At 39.3% G+C, this 19,216-nt stretch overlaps 1 protein-coding gene across 1 annotated transcript; it reads right to left on the bottom strand.

The window, feature by feature from the left end:
• Positions 1-753: 753 nt before the first annotated feature.
• On the bottom strand, positions 754-18,763 carry cfap221 (cilia and flagella associated protein 221). Its single transcript, XM_022746475.1, has 24 exons — positions 18,732-18,763; positions 17,998-18,175; positions 17,648-17,748; positions 16,000-16,086; positions 15,785-15,880; positions 15,364-15,464; positions 15,060-15,163; positions 13,927-14,086; positions 12,670-12,799; positions 12,353-12,467; positions 12,037-12,148; positions 11,364-11,451; positions 10,060-10,149; positions 9,318-9,413; positions 8,129-8,216; positions 7,773-7,864; positions 6,183-6,290; positions 5,940-6,077; positions 5,749-5,834; positions 5,589-5,661; positions 5,246-5,346; positions 1,837-1,929; positions 1,607-1,714; positions 754-889 (listed from the first exon to the last, which is right to left on the bottom strand). The coding sequence occupies exons 2-24, from the start codon at positions 18,125-18,127 to the stop codon at positions 754-756; spliced, it is 2,433 nt and encodes an 810-aa protein (XP_022602196.1). The 5' UTR covers positions 18,128-18,175; positions 18,732-18,763.
• Positions 18,764-19,216: the final 453 nt, after the last annotated feature.

The raw sequence follows: 19,216 nt of genomic DNA, 5'->3' as shown, positions 1-19,216 counted from the left end.
TCTAATTGTCAAGCTCATAGAGTTGGAGCTCCCTCTAGGGGTGAGAGCGGACACATGTGCTGCACTGGACTCCATCCCAGTGAGCTCACAGCCTGCCGGCTCTTCTGGAAAATTAAATTCAGACCTCAGCAGCTTTCTCTTTATAACCGCAATAAATATGACCTTTTAAATGTTGAATTGATGTTGCTGGGATAGCTTACAAATCAGCAAGCTTTTCAGGGCAAATGCATTTCAAATAAAAAATGGTTCAATCATATTTAACTGTCACCAAAGGTCAAGTGTGACACTGTTGTTTGCAGCATAATAAGGTTTAATAGTGAGAAGCGCAGTCGCACTGTGTTTCTACGACAACGTAAACTGTGAACGGTGTAAAAATGCAGAATTATCATTTTTAATTGAATGCAGTTTGTCAGTAATGTGTTAGAATATACTGTCGCTGTGCTTATGTATGGATCCGAGTGGGTGGAGGGATAACGAATTTCCAGGATTTGTAAGAGAACAGGAGGGGAGCTTACTGGTAATTTTGAGTGGGTGGGAGGAAGGCTTATAGGTGGGTGAGAAAGTAACCAGGTTTTATTTTACAGAAGTGGCAGCGCACACAATGTAGAGTCTCGTACGGCCGAGTAGGATGAGTATAGCGCTTATTTGTGGTGCCACGAACATAGTTTCTCGTGCAAGTGTGTGTACGCGGTACGCACATATCCTGGTTCCGGGTGTCCGTGTGTTTCGAGGAAGTGCGTGTGGGTTTTTTACCTATTCACAGTCCTCTCCTGGTGAATGAGAAGTTCCGTTGTCGATTCCAAGTTTCCCCAGCCTGGTCATCACTCTTCTTCCCATCTGGTTGAATTCAGACCTGTATGTTGCCTCCATCTGAAGCTCCCTCTGGTGCCTGTGACAGAGCAATTTAACGTTATCAATGGAAGAACTGGACAGATTCAGCAGGGAATAGAGAGACCAGTAGACAAGAGCCTCCTTTTAATAATTGCAAGTTTTAGATTAAAGTAATCTATGCCTAAACAGGCTATAATCTGTCAAAATATGACAGTATATCTCTACAAAAGGGATGACAATACTTTTAAAAACCCCTTTGCAGGGACAGTTAAATTGTCATTTGCTAGAGGATGCTAACAATTTAGACCCGCACACGTATGGTATCAGGTACACTATGAATTTATATGATAAGAGTGCATTTTGAGTCAAGGCTGGAACTTCAGCCATAAAAAAATAATCTTATCTTCATAGATAATGAAAAGTAGTTATAGTTAGAAATCTTTATCAATTATATCTAAATGATCTTTTTCATTGTGATGGCAGCAGTTAAAAGAGAGCTTCACGCAGCGTGTGAAGTTTCCATCTACGCAATTTGAACATTCATTAACTTCATATTTAGTTTATCATGAGGATTTGTCTTAAAACTCACAACATGTTTAATGCCCTTTCCAACTACCACTATCTGCAATGTGCATGTGTGTATGGATATACTTTCATATACATTCATCCTATTTGTTGCATGGGAAGTGCGTCAGTAAGGATTCATTATACATAATGTCATTGTTATGTTGTAACCTCTGTCTTAGCAACGCAAATGCTGCACCAGTAGACTTACCAGGCTGTCATTCCCGTGGTGAGGTTGCTATTGGAGACCAGAGGTTCCCCAGACAAGAACTCTGCTCTGATCATCTCTGGAGTCAGTTGAACTCCTGAGCCTTCACACCTGCGCACAGATAAAACATACTGTACATAATCTGAGCATCGGAGCAGTGATTGTACTCACTTTTTCTTGCTGAGAGAAAACACAAGCAGATCAATAGTGTCAATAGTGTGGTATGTGCTTACGGTTTGTCCATTAGTGGCGTCAGATCATCAGGAAAGGTGGTGAGAGGACGAGGTGCTGTGAGTGGAAGTACATCTGTGCTGTAGTCGACAGACCTAAAGGAGACACACACACACACACACACACACTGCTTTTTTCCCTGAAGAGCGAGACCAAACATCACAAAATCGAGACAGTGGTCAGATACTTCTTACTTAGATGAAAGGACTGCTTAGGGTTGTTTGAAATCTCAGTTTGAACAGGAACATTAAAAATACTCCTGAGTGAAAGCTGATACCACTCACAGGCAAAAATAGATTTAAAACATTGACAGGTTTGGCTTTGGGAAGCAACCCTGCTCTAAGCTGTGATTTCATTCTGAACAGATACTTTATAATGGCAGGAGCATGGAAACACATGGTCACATAGACATACAGTCACAGTCTGGGACTGGGTTGTACCAGCCACTTGTAAATTCATTATATTCATTATATTCATTATAATTCAGTGTTGAGTGTAAAAAGTCCTTCCTAAGTCCTTAGTAACCACTAACTGGTTTCAAACTAGTGATTTACTACTATTTTACTTTACCTATACTAACATATTAAACTTAACAGCCCATCTTTTGTAAATGGAGATACGAGTTTGTTATAAAAACAGTATGTGGATTCATGTCTGGTGCTGAATGTGTGTGTTTTAGAGTTGGTAGTTTCCATGGAGTTATCATACTAACATGACCAGCGGCATTTATCTAGTCATTTAGTCTGACGTTAGTAGCATAGTGTTTTGTAACTTGAGGTATACTGTGCTATTTTTGTGAAATGTAATTTATTTAAAATATTTCCATCTTAAACTGTTATTAAACAGCATTTTGATCCCCCAAGTCAGAAAGTTTTACTCCTCAATCTAAAAGCGTCACATATAAGCAAAATGATGGCGGTAAAATTTTAATGACAGTAAAATTAACACGACGGTATTCATTTTAAATCAAATTCTCATGTAAAACAGGTTCCATTTGCATTTGTGTGGCTCACAGTAGTACAGCTGTAAAATAAGTAGAATCTGTACCTACAGAGTTGCTGTTTTAAAGTTTGTTGGTAGTTGAGATACAACACAGTCCCTTTAATCATTAACACATATTACATAAGGAAAACACATCTCTCATTCTCCTGCTGTCAAGTTTCTGTCAATTTCATTCTCATCTGCTATTACGATCACCTGACATAAATCATATTGTTTGTGTGTGTAAGATAACCAGAGACACAGTGAATGTAACCGGTGATGCAGTGCTGGAAAATTAATGAGACTGAGCAGGGAGGCTGGGGGAAAGTCATCTCTTGCATGAAAAAACAAGAATATATCTTCAGTTATCCTGCAGATCAGTGGTGACAGGCATAAAGAGAATATTTTGCCTTGCCAGGCATCTGATTATGTAAGGTGAAGGAAGGTGGAGAGAGATGGGAAGTAGACAGAAAGGTGAGGAGAGAGAGAGAGTTGTAGCAAAATAGTAGTCAAACCCACACATTCACAGATACATCATGTGAACAGTGGTTGGCCGAATTACTTGGGGATCTTGTCAAATAAAGACTTAAAATGGTTTCAGATCTCCCTGGGTACATTGCATCATTAGCTCTGCAACTTTCATTTTGTTACTTAAATCATCTTGAAACAAGAAATCCATTCATGCAGGATAAATTACGAAATTCTGTACATAGAAAAAGTCAGAAACAAGAAGTGTTTTGCACACCTGAGTCATAGTCATTGTGACAGGGTGCACAAAGAAACATACAGTGCACCACAAATGGAACAGGACAGCCCTAAGCTGTGCTCACTAATACGCTACATCAAAATATCATAATTTATTCACTGTCCATTTAGGCTAAAGTCTGAATAAATCATTATTCCACAGTGTGAGTAGAGACTGTGTGTGACGGGCTCTCTGCCTCCATATGACTGAGACTCTCCGCTTATTCTGAACAATGTCTCGTTTCCATTGTAGAAAGAAGACACGAGTGCGTTCGGCTGCTGGATGAGTCAAAAATTCAGGTTAAATTCAGTTCAACAGGAAGCGTCCACGATTCCTTGTTTTTAAAATCTCCAATTACTTATTTGTTCCTTGCTTCAATTTTTAGAAACAGAGACATTGAATCTAAATAACAGCTGGAAAATTGGAACTAGCAGAGCACTGCACTAATAATAATTAATCTTCAGTCCAAAACTACTGAAATGTGGCCTTTTCACTCCAAGCAAGTCAAGATGTACATTTAAGTCAGATTGATGATATCCAAGGCTCTAAAACCAGAGGGAGAAAACTAATCTCAACACACAGGATCGATTTTAGGAATGTACAACTTTACCGGCTCCTTTGCAAAAGCAGAACTGATGAATACAAGAACCACACCCACTGTTCTTTCTGTTCTTTATAAAACCGCAGTGGGATTTTAAATAAAAGCAGCTTATTTTCTAAATTAAATGGAATCAGAACCAATACTTGAAATCCAAAATGATACCTGCTGTAAGCGCAGTACTGCATGTACTCCAACTCTATGAATGTGAAATGAGTTCTGCCGGATATGTTACGAGTAGACACTTTCACAGCCTCCAACCTGGCAGGTGCTGGAACTTGTGCGGACTTGGCTCTAACACATCTATTTTTGAAGAGTGCGAGAAGTCATGTTTCTGTAAAACTGTATGTGAGATGATGAGTAGGATAAGAGGGCGAGAGGATAAATATCTACTGGTATCACTTGAGAAGGAAGCAAAGAGAAAGAGGTAGATAGAAATAAGTTGTCTGTTAGGACATGAGTCTGTCTTGCAAACCTTTCTAATATAACTAATGCTGAAATAGACAATCATTTTTCATTATTCGATAATCTGCCATTTATTTTGTGTAGCTTGATATATCTTGTAAAAACTCAAATCTGGAGCAGCAGTTTTGCAACCAGAGGGTCATAAATTCAAATTCCTCTACAGGTGGTAAAAATATAGACAGCAGATGTGAACAACAGCCACTTTGTACTCTGTAAACAGGTAGTGTAAACATGTGCTTTGTGGTCCCACAGTGCTCCAGTTGGAGCTCCTCAGCGACTACTTCCACATAAGGGTGGTTTAACACGGGAACCTCAGGGTGAGTAAAACCTCTCTTTTAACTTCTGGGTGGTTGTTCTCTGTATGAAGTCATTCTCACTTCCTTGCTCAGTAAAAAGGAGGAAAAACAGGAACTGGCACAACTTGATATTTCACACAGAGATGTAGTGGTAATAAAAGGTAGCAAACTCCAGCTTCTATTGTCTAAGGTTGAACTAAAATCTAGTCGACAAATAAAAAGGCAGGTAGGTGAAAGGGTATTCACCACACAGCTCACATTATAATGTAGCTCTGTTAGGGTCCAGCTTTCACTTTCTCAGTCCAAGAAAAGCAGTTGTGACCTACCTGCGCAGGGCACAGCCACTGGTGAGAGCAGGTTGGTTGGACAAAGAGTTCAAGGCGATCGAATCGAAGTTCTTCCATGTCATGACCCCTTTTATCACTTCCTGTTGTTGGTCAAGAGAAAAAAAAAAGAACAAACAACATTTCAGATCTAAAAATGGAGCTACATCAACTTTTACTGAAAGAGGTCAACTTTGAAAAATGCCTGTGATTATCAAACACTTCAGTCCAGCAGGAAAACGTTTCCTAACATGTCCAAACAAAAATGATCAAAACAGGGTTCAAGTGCTTTACGGACAAGACTAAAAGCTTTTCAGAGAAGTTCACTGACTACAAAGTCTCTAACCTTGCGATCCAGAAACTTCTTCTGAGTGTGCAGAGTCCTTGTGTCATGCATGCTGCTCTCTGAGACTGTGTACCTGCAGACAGAAAGCACTGTTTTGTGCAACTGTTTTGATGCCCAAGAGAAAGAAAAGGACAATATGACCGAAGATGACTCTTCTTACCTGGGCAGAGGGCAGAGGTGGAACTCCAGATCACTCTCCAGGTATTTAGGGGTCGGTTTGTAAGCCTGCAGGCCTGGAGCCGGATTCTAAACCACAAAATCACGAGATAAACACAGGAACAATTCTAGTTTGAATATACCTGTCATCGTGAAACATATCATCATGTAGGGGAAATGAATGAGAAGCCTTACAAAGATCCTGAGCGGGTTTGCAGGGAAAGGTCTGAGCAGAGCTTCAGGGGCAGTGAAGCTGAGACCCGCCACCTCCTTTGCTTCCACAGCTGCTTCTTCATTTTCATGCTGCTGTTCCTTCTCGGCTCCAGCCTCGTCCTGAAAAGCAACAACAACACAGTGAGATGAATTTTTTAAAAAGGCAATCAAAGAACAAATTAGTAGAAAGATCAGTATGCTTGAGTGAAGGTGCTGTATAGTTACCGAAGCTCCAGTGCGAAGTGGTCTGGCCAGAGTAGTGGGGATATAAGAGTTAAATGCCTCCCAGGTTGACACAGGCTCGTAGCCCATAAGCTTATAGTGCTGAGGAACCTAGAGGGCCAAAACAGTATCAACAAACACTATGGTTAGAATAGCAACACAACATCAAAACAGATATGAGAAATTACTCGTATGAGATTTAAGATTCTTAATACTGATGCAGTATTAGTGTGGTTCCCAGATTAGGGGTCAGACACCTCCAGAGGGTCACAAAATAATTCAGGGGGATCATAAGATGATGATGAAGAGGAAAAAATATAAATGTTCAATATGACGTCTTTAGGAACAATTATTTGAATGAAGTCCCGTCAGAGGTTTAGAGAGGGAATGTCTCTTTGATGCAACTGGTAACAACTCAGATATCTGAAGTGTGACATGGTGCAACAGCTTGATCCTGATTTTTGTAAAGGTTTACAAGCCAAAAACAGTTGGAAACCACTGGTTTAATATTCAACAAGCACTGTATTTTATCATATGGCTTATGATACGCATGTACAATACTTTTCACAGTATGAGGTAAGGCTGGACCCAAATGCAACCAACACAAGGGAGTCTGAAAAATGTTCAACACTCAGAAGAACTTACAAAACTGGTGAACCAACCTAACAGGAAGCCAAAGCACAATGTAACACTGGGGGCTAATCAGAAAGCCGAAGCACGAGGTAACACAAGGAACTTGAACCGGTAGCAAAGGGGACACGAACAGGTAACACAAGGAGCTTCAACAGACGAACTGACACAGACACTAAATAGACACGAGGGAGGCAAGGCTGATTGAACACAGGTGAAACACATTAGGGCGGGGCAGACAAATCAACAAGGACAAAGACAGGAAGTAAAACATCGAGACACACAAGGAAATTAACTACAAAATAAAACAGGAAATGACCAAACTCAAACATAAATTGTCAGTCATGCACAAGTAGAGTGACATTGCATCAATATTTCTTTACTTTTCACCACTGCTGGTGCTGGATGTTGAGATATAAGTGTGATGTTCAGATGAGCAGGTGCTGCAGGAAATACCTACTTTAAGCTTGAAGAAAGGAATATGCGTTGTCACAGTCACATCAATAGGATCCACAGGCACTGAGACCAAATTACTGTGAGCCTAGAAATATCAAGGAGACAAATGGCGTTATTTGTTCAGTTGAACACCGAGGCCGTTCCTCTGCGGGGCATCAGGGAATTGAAAGATTTAATCAAAGTGCGGGAAAGTGAGCTTCTCTTTGATTCCACGGTTAGATCAAAGACGTCTTTCAGGGGAAATAATGAATGAAAATTGTTTCATGTGCAGGACAATAGCCAGCACTCACTTTTCAGAGGTTTCTAGTCTTCTATATATCAGCTCCCATTTGGATAATTTAGGATTTAACAAAGTGATCAAACTCTTTTGCTGACAGGCTGCTGATTTCTGTCTTTGACATAAATGGGCAGGTACACTTCAAACATATCTAACTGCTTGTAATCTGCATTAGGACAGTAACTTTTACAGTTTGCTGTTAGGGTGCATTAAATATGTAACATACTCACCAGTGGGTCATGTTCATCAGGGAAAATGGGAAAAGAAAATGGAAAGACTTTGTCTGGCGATATCTCCAGGTCACACGGCTTCTTCTCTCCGACTAAAGTAAACATAAAAGAGATGAGACAATTATAAAACCAAAAGGTCAGTGAGAAATATTCAGCAATAAAAGTATAACTAAATGCACAGAGTACCGTAAATAGCCCTGTTCCTCAGGATTACATATATGTTCCAAGAACCTCATAATAACCTGAAGGGATTTTATTTCAATTTTACCTCTAGAAATAAATTCAATTAAGCATGCTTTCCTGACACAGCAAAATGAGATTATTTCTGAATGAGGAGATCTTGGGATAATCGAAACCTTTCTGTGCCGAGGGCAGGTTCCTCACGCTGTCTGCCAGCTCCTTCAAACTCGCCAGTCTTCGGTTCATGCGACATCGGATCACAACCTGTGAGAGAGCAGAACAGCGTGATACTGCTGTCTACAAGTCTGACTTTTCTTTATTTTACAATGACTCACAAAGAGACCCACAACCTTCCTTTGATGCTGCCTGTCTGAGTTCAGGTCAAGTGACACATAAAGAACAAAAGAAACATAAACCAAGTGGACAGCAACAACTGCTGCCTAGCGATGGGCAAGTGCAATATAATAGAGAAAAAATATGGATAAACAATTGAGCAAACAAGCACATTGGTTACTTAAAATTATTTGTTATTGTCATTTTAACAAACTCAGTAAGTAAGTTTCTCCTCCACACTGTCCCCAAGTGCCTGCTCATTGTGTTGGGTTTTCTATATGCACAACCAGAGCTGCCTCATTACATTATTTACTTAAATTACTTGACATATTTTTAATTGGTTAAGATAACCATCCATTTCCTGTTACCTGTCTGTCCACGACAAGTTAATTGATTAATTATATTACCAGGAATTATGACTATACACAGCTGATAAGTACAAAAATGTGATCTGAATGTCAATAAATTCATGTACTAAATAAATAATTGAGGACAAATATTATACCAACTGATTCTGTGAGTGTTATAACCATAAAAGTCATAAATTTAACACAGTGAAAGCTGCAGAGACCCTGCATGATTTTAAAATTAAAGATTTTCTCGAAATCAATAATTCACACAACAATGGAGAGATACATACTTATTTCATTACTAGTATTTTATATTTATAAAAAAAGTGTCTGCTTGAGTCAGCTGCACCAGCACATGAATAACAACCTATTAGGTCAACACAGTGTTCAGCAAGAGTCTCCACTGGAAACAGAGAAACATGCTCTTCCTGTGGATCCAAGAGGCCATGTGAGATTACTCTGCTTTTACTGGGATGCACTGCACCCAGGAAGCTCGACTGTACAGTAAGGAATATTATACATTTAGTGTGAAGAGTTTACACACGGCTGAGCTAAAGGGACACAGCCGCAGGGACAGCAGCCATCTCCTGGGGGAAGAGGAACGTGTGTGTTGTGCATCTCAGCAAATGCTAGAGCATGTGTGCATTACCACGGTGACTTTACAGTACTTGGATGTATGTACCTTGCGTGCTGCCTGCTGGAACAGTCTGAGGGCTCTTCGTCTCAACTCCCAATGAAAACTGGAGTAAAACTGGAAGGTTGGGGCTCCCTCTGGGGCCTGGAGGAGGTTAGAAAAGACATTTATTCCTGATTTTTATATGCTCGTTTGACATCATTTCATTGAGTTCATATGAAAAGTACCATAAAGTGGGATTTCACAGGGTCTTGGCTTGAAGTATTTAAATGACAAAAGATGGTAGGATTGTAAAAAGTGAATGTTAGATTGAATTAAATTGCAGAAAAGGGCTGAAAGCAACAGATTCATTTCATCTAACATTATTGAAACCCCTCTTTTATGAAGAAGAATATACATGTAAGAAAATATATAATCCTGAATGACTTAGTGATGTTGCATTAATTGAACATTGTGCCAACTGCAGTTTTGGAACGAAGGTGCTTTTCTTTCAGATTTTTATATGCTGTGTGAGACTTTACTCAGGGCTGAGGAAACACACACACAAACTCCTGTTACTACATCATGTACACTATCGGCAAGTCCGCCTGTGAAGCGTGATGCTTCAGTTAATCTAGCGATGATGGGAACCTCAGTCTAGTGCAGCAGCAATTTAGAAACAACAACTTACACAACCAATGATGGATTCATGTGGAGAGTTATTAACTTGTTGTTGATGTTACCAGCAAAGCAAACTGAGTGAAATGTGGAAGTTCTGTGTCAAAGTAAACGTACAAAAGTAGAGATTTACCTGTCCAGCTTCACAAAGCACTCGTCTGGAGGAAAGTTTAGGTGGTCCAGCAGCAAAGTCTTCCTCTTGCCTTACATCTCCCCTTTGTACCTACAACACAATAAGTTAGCAGTGCATAGAGATTATGTATTAAACTGAATATTTTTTGTTAATGAACACTAAACACAGAGATTAGCTGAATCTGAAGGGAATGTCATAGACAACGGCAATGACAACAAAGTGGTGGACTGCTAGCATAGCTAAAAATATCAATTCCTAAAGCAAGTGTCACAAATAATTATTTTTAGTTTGATAAGAAGTATCTCACTTTCAAACAAGAGGTAGCTTCTCTTTCGTTGTATAGAGAGTTATAAATTTACATGCATTTTGTTGAGTGTCATGATGTCTGAACTGGTAAGAAACCTATAGGAATCCAGCTAAAAAAAAAAAAGTTCCAGTGCAAAGGGAGATTGGTATGTGGCATAAAAACAAAAGTAGATGTTCTTTCTATTTTTGCTAAATCCTTCTGGCAGTGACAGATGGTGCAAACTCAACTGAAAAAGAATATCCCAACAAGTTTATCCTCTACGGTAAGAACAACTTGAAATCCCTTGGCTGAAGAGGCAACGTTCTCTTTATCATGGGAAGAAATAAGCGTTATGTCTTAATTCCGTGAATCAAGCGACCGCTACCAATCATCTGGAGCACGGTCTCATTTGCCAACATTTGGTAAAAAGATTGTGTCTGCAAACCTTTTCACTCTGATGCAAACAGAGGAAGAAGGTTTATCGGATGGCTTATTTAAGTTCTGGCCTGCAGTCAAGATTTCAAGATGACCTATACAAGAAGATGGTAGCTCTTCCTATCATAAAAACAGCAGCAGTCCCCATAAAATACCAATGTGGAAATATGAGGTTGTAAACAGAGATCATATCTATGTGTGTGTGTGTGTGTGTGAGTGTATGTGTGTGTGCGTGCGTGCGTGCATTATAAACAGTGCAGGTGGAGAGGAGATGGGGAGGAAGTCCTGCTAAGTGTCTGTGAGCGTTCTGTCAACTATTCAAATAACTTTTTTCTGGGGACACAAACACACACAGACTCATATTTCACATCTGATGTTACTTTGGCTGAGTCTGCACATACCCTCTGTGACTCTCAATACAATCAATCACTGACGCAGAATGATTTATTTCAAATGGTCAAGATCACAGTGTGGATCCAATGGTGCATCAGTGGAATTTTCTGACGGGGCTCCACAGTGTCAGACTATGAAAACCTCTGCTCTACATGTTTCTCTATGTCCCACGCCAAGTGACGAATCCTACCGTGTATTCATGCAGCGTGATCTCTCTCTCCTCCAGTATCTGCCTCCTGGTTTGCTCTGACACAGGGTCTTTACCCAGGTGGACTTGCCTGAATGAAAGAAACATACATATAGATGTTAACTGCAATACATGTGACAAAATAAGCACAAAGATGAAAAATACAAATATTAAAATAAAGAAAGTTAATGTTATTGGTGTTAATGGTTTGAATTTTTATTATTTCTTTCCAATTGTGGATGCATGGAAGCGTTTCATTCCGACACTAAATTCCTGCTGGCGTTCTACCAACAAATTCGACATCCAAAACAAGAAGCTTTGTAATAATTATTTTAATTTATGTAATTATTTCTTTCCAGAATCTCTTCAACACTGGGCGAAACCAAAAAACAAGACTAATTGAAGCGTGGTTTTCACTGCATCCTCTCATCCAACGTTTTGTTGTCACAGTTAAAATATTATCTAACTTGTTGAACTGTGATAAAATAGCGCATCTGTATTTTCCATGTATATTCATGTATGTATTTTTCCACATATCTCCCCTTATTGCTGATTAGATAAGCATATTCCTGGATGATCTGATGATAGCTGGTACATCTTCATCCTCCCCCTGTTCTAAAACTGTACATATGCTTTTAATTTTGTTTCTGAAATGCTATATTTTAGTTTAACCTACCATCTGACGTGGTTGGCTTGCTCCTCCTTCACATTTTGTTGAACCTTTTTTATGAAAAGTGCCTCCTTCATTTGCTTGTTTTGCAGACCAAACACACTGCCGCAGGACATGGCTGAAGAGAAGGGGAAAATAAGAGACATGTGCATGTCCGTATGCATCATCTGAAATGCAGTTTACTTCATGGCAGCAACTTGAGTACAGCAGGACCTTAATAGAATGAAGTTAATCTAAAACATAGAACATCACGTTTGATGAGGACGTATGTTTCAAAAAAATCAGCAACAACTGAAAGAGTAAAACAGAAGGTTGCCTCTACCTTCCTTCAGGGCTTTAGAGCTGAGTTTACTGGTGTCTTTGATCAGCATCTTGGCAACGCCCGCGGGGGTAGAGACATCCACCGGCGGCTTCAGTCCGGACTGATCCCTCAACTTCTAGAGGACAGGTACGGAGATAACGGCAAGAAATGACCAGTCTTATGAGCGCAGTGAAAGTATAGTTTTACTCTTAGTTTACAAAGTATCACTAGTTTTATAACTAGTTTAAGGAGAAAGAGAACTTTTCATAACTACTTTCAACACGAGAGCGACTGATGTGTCAGAACTAAAACTAATCTAATCTTGACCGATACACTACCTTTGATTTGTCAGCCTCCTTGGTTGACCTGTATCTGGTTTTACTTCGAGGAGGCACTTGGGTGGCAGGTGAAGGTCCCTTATATTCTGCAATCGCTGCATCTCCATGACCCGACTTCCTTTCCAGCTGACTATCACGCAGAGACATATATTAATAAAAGTAGACATGATGGAGTGAAATTTGCTTTAATTATAACAGAACTGTGCACATTATTAAAGAACAAAATAGATTCAACACTATAAATAAGTTAAATAGTTAGCTACAGGTAGTGGATAAACACTTCAAATAGTTAAAAAATAGCCTCTACCTATGTCATATAAGTCTGGCAGGAGACACTTGAACATATCTCATCTTTTATTTGGTTCCACTGAGGGGAACAACAAACAGAATGTTTTATATGCTAAACATCCATCGAGTGGCATATCAATCTTGATATCACTGCACCAGCCACCGAGCTATTTTCATGAATTATTAACTTTTGGCCGAGATAACACCAAGACAGTGCATTGGATGGAGCTACTGCTGTGTGATGGATAGCACCCTCTTTCTCATGGGAACAGAATTAAACATTATACTAGCTGGAAAAAAAACCAAATGGGCACTTCTAATCAGCACACATGGACATTTTCTCTGAATCCAGTCAGGAGCATGTTTTTAGTCTTTGGTAGTTTGTTTGCTCATACAATGTGAGAGTTGGAATTACTGAATAGCAGAAGAGAGGGGAAAGACTTTACTTCATCCTTCTACTCTATTATTTAAGATTTCTGTTGCTCATGACAACTAAGTGAAGCATTATAGAGAAATCTTTGTAATGAGGGGTTTATGCACTGCAACCCTACTATAATATCCCTCTCTGTGTAACTGTCATTGGGCTGTTCTTGTTGCTTCCTATTAATCTAAATGCAGATGTCTCTTTAGTCACTGTCCAAAAGTCAGACTTTTGGACCTCGTAGTATAAACACATGCATATATCTAATATATAACAGAGTGTCAATAAAACCCACAGAGAGGGTGTGAACCTGTCATGAAATGAGCAAAAGCTACATTTGGAGTATGAGATAGCACAGTAAGATAAGATGGAATGATAAGAGCAAGATAGAAAGATGTGTCACGGAGGAGGAAAAACAGATCACCACCCCTTAAACAAATAGCTTCTAGTGGCTCCTGGTCAGCTGACATTACTGTCGGTGAGATGATAGTGATATCTGAGCACCTAATGCACCACGGTGTCTTTGAACACGATGTTGCATTGCTTACCTGAGGGCTGGGTTAGGGGCAGAATTCCCAGTGATGGTACAGAGGTAAGGTTTGGTGTTGAACTGTGAGATGACCAGCTGGATGGTGACCTGAGAAGTCTCATACTGGAAAGGACTGAAGGTCACCGTGAGCTTCACCTCACCGTTGGCTGGTATCACACCTGCAAGCGCAAAGATAAAACAACAGGGATGAATGGTAGCTGAAACTAATGGAAAAAACAACTGCAATACATCTAAAAGTGGAACAGTTAAAACATCAAGCTTCTGCCAGTCCAAGTGCTAGTAGCACAGGTGCAAACTTGACCAAACCAACCTAAACACTGACAATCACCCACTATTATATCAGTAAAAGTGATACATTTGAAACCTTAGGGGTGCGTCTCTGCAGGGTTACTGGAGCTCATCTGACAGGGCTTATAGGAGTATGAATAAATGACTTAGGCTACAAATAAGTGACAAATGACCTTAAAAATGACTGAGTGTGATATTCGCTGCAACAGAAAATAATAGGTTGAATTACAACTGTGCAACTTTTTTGCTTTTATGTTATGAGCTGCAGATGCTATAACATCGCCGTGGAGAGGAAAATGACAAAAAAATAAAAAAGACAAAAAAAAAGAAAAAGCATTTCCAAAAGAGGAAACTCATTTGTATCTCTTCTACTCATTTGAGGTTCGTACCGAGTTAAAGCTGCAGCAGTAATTCAGATCCCAAGTGCCTTTTCCGCCATGTGTTATGATGCTTCCCAGATCATGAATACTGCTTAATGTCAGTGTGTAGAAACTGGAGGCATCCTTCAAGTTCTGTAGTGACTTGTTTAATACACAAAACATAGCCATGCAAGGTCTTGAGAAAACACAGCTCATCTGCTCTCCAAATGGGATTTGTTCTTTACCTGCCCACCAGCCTAAAATAGTACTATTAATGGAAAAACAACTATATTTATCCATTTAACCTGAAAGGCAAAATCTGAAAATCTGAATTAACGTTGTGTTGAACAGTTAGATAAAGGGTAAAAACTGCAGAATGCCAGTGTGTTATCGTTTAAGGACTACACATCAGCCACAAAATGTGCTGTAGAAATCAATAGAAGACATGTATGGTGTTAAAATGAATGATTTCACTTGACCCTACCTGAAAGGGGATGGATGGAGAACGCCTCATGGGGCTGAATAACATACACCTGGAACTCAAAGTCAATGGGACAGCTGCATCTCAGAGGAATAGCATGGGTTACACTAGAGACAGGAGGACAAAAAAAAAAGATGAGATATATATTTTTTTTATGATCTGACACCAACGGGTGAATAGAAGCATGGTTGGTTGTATGGAAGAATACAAAGAGACAGGAAAGCCCTCAGGCAGATAGGAGGTCAAAAAACAGTCCGCCGTGGATCTCAGCACACACAGTGTACAATATACATACACACAGACACACCTTTGTCCAAGTGGCACGGCTGATAGGTCGATGCGAGGGGGGATGCGCAGGTCATCGATGACAGGGTAAGCATGAACTGGAATTAACAGGTTCTCTTCCCCCTTAGAGAGAGTGTAGGCGGGTTGAATGAACAGAGTAAAGGGAACACGCGAGAGAGAAGAGATGGAGGGTGAAAGAAGCACACAGATAAGAGAGATCTCAGGGTAAACATGGGGAAGTATCCTCAAAAGAGATAAGTTCAGGCAGCTGGGAATTGTTCCTTGTGGTTGTTAGACTGTTTGCCCGACTGTATGTGACATGCTCTAGATTTAGTAGATGGTTGTGTCTTTCCAGTAACTGTAAATGTCAATGTGATGTCCTTTGAGAATCATGTGTGATTAGCACAGCGACCACAGCGGCATACAAACTGCTGGATCCTAACCTTGCAGTGAACTCGAATGCAGTCATAGAAGTAGCGCCACTCATCGGGACAGAATCGGACCTTGAGCGTGTAGGCGAGGCCGGGGATGAGACGATACTTCAGAGAAAACACCAAGAACAAGGTTGAATCATCAGAAACAGCCCTGATTGCACTAACGGACAAGTAGAGTCATAATTTTATATTCAGGTCAGCAATTTGTAATAAAAAAAAAATACCTTTTTCGTGTAAGTTGTTTGGAAGTGCTTGGTTTGGGTGGAAATAATATGAATATTCATAACCTCAGATGAGATGTTGATTAGTTTCTGAGGGAGAGGAAGAGAGGAGAGACAAGGATATTTCATTTCCATCCAATCATACGCACTTGAGAAAAACATTTCCATATTCCTGATGCTTACATCCAGCCTACAGTGACTCATCACACATACAGAAGGTAAAAATCAGTGCCCATTCAATTACATCAAATGTATCCACACTGGAAAACAAATGAGAGGAAGTTATGATGGGATAGGACATTGACAATTATTTTTTAATACTTTATTTTTCTAAATACCACAAACTTGATCTGCCTTTACTGGGTGCCTAAAGTTTACAGAGATTTGCTTAGCCTTTAGGCAGATCTCGGTATACGTGTGTGTCTTTTCACCACTTCACCAAACACTGATTGTAAAATACACAAAAGCATGGCCATGAATTGTGTGTTACTTCTCATTTATCAAGAAGCACAGGAGAGAACTTGTATTCTTTCTCTAGCCATTGAATTTGGCAGATTCCAAAATACTCTGAGGTGTGTGATTTGAAAGAAGTGAAAAGTCCCATTTTCCTTTGTACTGTGCAAATTATGATGATTTAAGAGAGCTAATTTTCCATGAAATTGCCTGAAAAAACCCTGAAATATCCTGGTGTTCACATGATCTGAAATTGGAATGGTTGTTTAATTTGTTAGTTGTTTAAAAAGGGCAAGAATGATTATTTAATTAGTATTGAATTTTCTACACTACTGTATAGTAAATGTTTTTGTCAGTGATTTATAAATTTTGTTAAAGATAATGAAGGTCTGAATACTTTTTTATTGTTTGACTGTGTATATGCATCACTATATTTCTGGCTTTAATGAATTTATGGTGTCTTATGATCCCATGTAGCTGGGCATTAAGGAAGTTGTATGCATGACAAAATAAATGTTATTCATTCATTCATACTATATGACGTGGCATTGCTGTCAGGGCATCAGACAACAGACACATCCCTCCGTGACACCTTGAAAACAATAATTTTTGGACATTTTGAATACTATTTGTCATTGGTCCAAGCAACTGTTCTCACAATAGCAGTCTCCAGTTTCCTGCAAACATACATTCCTGTCACAATAGACTCCAATCAGCTAGACAACCTGCATAATGACTCCACCGTGAATGCAGCATAGCCCTATTACACCCTGAAAAGGACTCTTGTTGATACAATGATACAGCAGACCCTGATGAACAAACACTCCAGTCTTGGACACCAACCGTGTATCGAGGTAATCATCAGGTTTTTCTAATGACGCTATAACACCTGTGTTCATCAGAGTATGAAAAATCAGCCTGGTAACTTCTATTTGTCCTGTATTTAATGTACTTACTTTATTATTCTGTTTTTTTCTGGTCTGTATTGTTTTTGTCTAATTGTATTTCAGACTAAAGAGGAATTAATTGTCATCCTTAATAAACGAATGAAAAATTAAGCTTACTGGCACTATAATATTCATTTAATAAAATAACTTATCAGTAAATTAGCTGTCTAATGTACCCTGTGAATGGGAAATTGAAATGACTAATTGTAAAAACTCAAAGGATATTAAAACCTCAGCAGTATTCTCCTCACCAGAATTTTTAGGTAATCCTTTCCAAGCTCAAACCCACTGAAGTGAAGCTCTGGGGGCTCTGCTTGGATCAGGCTGTTGCTTTTGAGTTTGGCATAGATTTCTATAAAGAAAACATAAAAAAACAAATCACTGAACTTCAATAAGCGTAGTAGAAAACTGACTGAATGCAGGATTATTCACATATGCAGACAGGTTACCAATAAAGAAAATTTGAAATATTAATGTTGCCATTTTGCAGGTTACAAGATAACACGCATTATATAAGTGAGCAGCAGTGTATATAAGCTGCTTGTTACCGTAAAGTTTAATACTAAAGAAAACAGAATTAATGCTCTCTATTAATATGTACTTGACTCCAGTAGATGATTGGGGATGTTGCCTCTGCTCCTGCTCTCCTCCACCAGCTGGCTCAGAGGCAGAGGAGTCCCCTTCCTCAGGGGCTCTGAGAGTATCTGTGGGGCAGAGAGGGCCACCTCCATCCTGGCAAAAGGTCAGCTCTGGCTCCTCATGAGAGAAATGACAAAAGGCTGGAGGACAGTCAAGGAGACACCAATGTGTTGGGAAATACTACGTCAGTAAACCTATGAATATTTTATAAAATATGGAAGGACAACAGGTTATTCAGTCAATTTACTTGGGTACTTTTTAAATTAACTGTCATAATGTTAGCATTACGATGGAGAAAGTTGTGGCAGCACATGCCCTCTACCTCTGCAATATTTGTGCTACCTGCTTATAATATTAATGTTGTATTAATACACACACACACACACACACACACACACACACACACACACACACAGTTGTATAAAGCAATTGGCTACAGACTGTGACAACCCTGACTGCAGCGTTAGCAAGAAAGCTAATGACCCAGATATAATTAGCTACCTAGTTAGCTTAATTAAACTGGTGTTAACTTAAATAGAGGCTACGTAGCAAAGTTTTTATCAGCTTCTAATGAAAAAACTTTTGAGCAACACAACTTCAGGACTTACTTATGTTTTAGAAAATCGAATGGTTTTAGTTAAAAATAAAAAAACAGCCATATTCCCTTTTAATTTCGTACCAGAAACGTTTAGCTACCTTCTCTTAGTGTTGATGACAAAGACCCCACTATCAAACACTGTCGTTGCCATAGTGACGCTAGTGCTCTGAAGGGGCGGGACAAACAGTCCTGTGGGCGCATACGATTTGCTGTCAGCAGGTTCCATTAAACTGCGTCAAAAACTCAAAATAAGACCAGAAGCTAGCCATTTTACCTTCAAAATAAAAGCCTATACTATTACAGCAGTCTGTATTGCATATTATTTGTTTGATTATATATATTATAAACAGATTACATGCATTAACACTTAATTTACTATACATCATTCACCAAATATACCTGTCGTTTTCACATAGATGTATAATATTTATTTGTGCCCATGAAAAAATACTTTATTCTGAAAGCGACGACAGGACGCCCCAATTTAAATTATAGCTACCTTGATGAAGGGGCTTATCAGAATACTGTGCATAGTTATCGACACTCTGAGGAGGCCTATGTTTGATTTTCAGACCTCATATAT

This window comes from Seriola dumerili, unplaced genomic scaffold (assembly GCF_002260705.1).
Source record: "Seriola dumerili isolate Sdu_G_001 unplaced genomic scaffold, Sdu_1.0 BDQW01000105.1, whole genome shotgun sequence".
NCBI lineage: Eukaryota > Metazoa > Chordata > Actinopteri > Carangiformes > Carangidae > Seriola > Seriola dumerili.
The sequence above is the reverse complement of the archived record's forward strand: the minus strand, read 5'-3'. Positions and strand labels throughout refer to the sequence as shown.

What these genes read in the sequence shown, in the direction of transcription:
- cfap221 (XM_022746475.1), bottom strand. Translation starts at nt 18,127, where the DNA reads ATGGAGGTGGCCCTCTCTGCCCCACAGATACTCTCAGAGCCCCTGAGG. An exon ending in GCATTCGAGTTCACTGCAAG is followed by an intron (nt 15,465 to 15,784) that starts GTTAGGATCCAG and finishes ACTCTCTCTAAG; the next exon opens with GGGGAAGAGAACCTGTTAAT. An exon ending in CACTTCGCACTGGAGCTTCG is followed by an intron (nt 6,078 to 6,182) that starts GTAACTATACAG and finishes GTTGCTTTTCAG; the next exon opens with GACGAGGCTGGAGCCGAGAA.